This window comes from Vigna angularis, chromosome 3, assembly GCF_016808095.1.
Source record: "Vigna angularis cultivar LongXiaoDou No.4 chromosome 3, ASM1680809v1, whole genome shotgun sequence".
NCBI lineage: Eukaryota > Viridiplantae > Streptophyta > Magnoliopsida > Fabales > Fabaceae > Vigna > Vigna angularis.
Window position 1 is genome coordinate 24,879,202 of NC_068972.1, and position 1,750 is coordinate 24,880,951.

Sequence of the window (1,750 nt, forward strand, 5' to 3'; positions counted from 1 at the left end):
TTTTCAGAAAGCGTTTTTCAATTTCAGCAAGGAAATCTTTAGCACTTGTAATTCCTTCATATATAGTACCTCTATAGACCTCTAGAATGTCGCTCTTAATGATCATCAAACTCATACAATTTGAGCGATCTCACTTCTCATATTATTTCCTCTCGTCAAAGGTATTTGAGTCCTTAAGAGAAGGAGGTTTCTCAATTGTTAACGCGAGGTCGATATCCATGCACCCAAGAACAATCTTTATATTCTCTTTCCAGTCCTTAAAATTTGTACCGTTAAGGACCGAAACTGAATTTAAGTTGGCAGATATAGAAGCTGTCGTAATTGAATTTTTGTACAAAAAAAACCAAAGAATTGAGCTCACACAGTAAAATTAATAAATATATAAATATATTCAAATAATGGTTTATCCCATCTCAAGACAACCAATGTCCCACTAATATCAAGTCTTTGGACAGTAATATTAACTACTAGAGGTATCTTGGTGTAATTATCAACACTAACAATAAAAACATGTCCATTAAAAACTTATCTTTTGATTGATTTTATCACATGCTTAATTCCTTTGGTTTTTTTTGTACAAAATTTCAACTACGATGGCTTATTTATCTGCCAACTTAAATTCAGTTTCAGTCCTCAACGGTATAAATTTTAAGGACTGGAAAGAGAACATAGAGATAGTTATTAGCTGCATGAATCTCGACCTCACATTAACGATTGAGAAACCTCTTTCTCTTAAGGACTCAAGTACTTGTGATGAGCGGACAAAATATGAGAAGTGGGATCACTCAAATCGCATGAGTTTGATGATCATTAAGCGCGACATTCCAGAGGTCTATAGAGGTACTATATCTGAGGAAATTACAAGTGCTATAGATTTCCTTGATAAGATTGAAAAACGTTTTGTGAAAAGCGAAAAGGTAGAAGCAAGTGCACTTCTTCAAAGCTTGGTTTCCATGAGGTATTAAGGTAAAGGAAATGTGAGAGAGTACATTATGGATATGTCAAACATCTCTTCAAAACATAAGGCGTTGAAACTTGAGTTGTTGAAAGACTTACTCGTATATTTTGTTTTAATCCCCCTTCTTATATACAGTTTGGACAGTTAAGGAGAAATGGTCTCTTAATAAGCTCATTTCTTATTGTGTTCAAGAATAGGAGAGACTGAAGCAAAAAATGATTGAAAGTGCTCACTTAACTAGTACCTCTAATGACAAGGACAAAAAGAAGAAAATTGCGAATCTTAATAGTGATGCTTCTAAAGGTCCATCACAAAAGAAATAAAAACAGTCTGAGAAATTTTCTTTTGCAACAAAGTTGGACACATGAAGAAGGATTGTACGAAATATCATGTTTGGCGTGCAAAGGAGGTTGCTTAAGCTACTAGAAAACAATTGAATATGAAAGATGGATTTATTTAGAGATATCAAATTGGTAGAGATGGAAGTGATAAAACGTTTTAGATTATTATTTTGTACTGGTTTTCTATTTTTTGGTTTTTAAAGACACTTCAGTTGTATCGTCATTTAGACGAAATTTGATTTAATTTGTTTATTTGGAAAAAAAATTGTTAATTTTTGGAAATAATGAATTCATATTGTTTTTAAATTCAACTTTTGTTGAAACTAATTCACTTTTGGCAAATAATAATCTATATATTTGGCATAAGGTGACTTACTATTGTTAATATTTAAATATGGAATTTCATGATACTAATCATAATATTCTTTTGAGTTTGGGGGAAAATAAGGTT

At 31.7% G+C, this 1,750-nt stretch overlaps 1 protein-coding gene across 1 annotated transcript; it reads left to right on the forward strand.

Annotated features, from left to right (window-relative positions):
• Positions 1 to 593: 593 nt before the first annotated feature.
• On the forward strand, positions 594 to 965 carry LOC108344005 (uncharacterized). The gene has a single exon (XM_017582467.1). The coding sequence runs from the start codon at positions 594 to 596 to the stop codon at positions 963 to 965; it is 372 nt and encodes a 123-aa protein (XP_017437956.1).
• Positions 966 to 1,750: the final 785 nt, after the last annotated feature.

What these genes read in the sequence shown, in the direction of transcription:
- LOC108344005 (XM_017582467.1), top strand. Translation starts at nt 594, where the DNA reads ATGGCTTATTTATCTGCCAACTTAAATTCAGTTTCAGTCCTCAACGGT.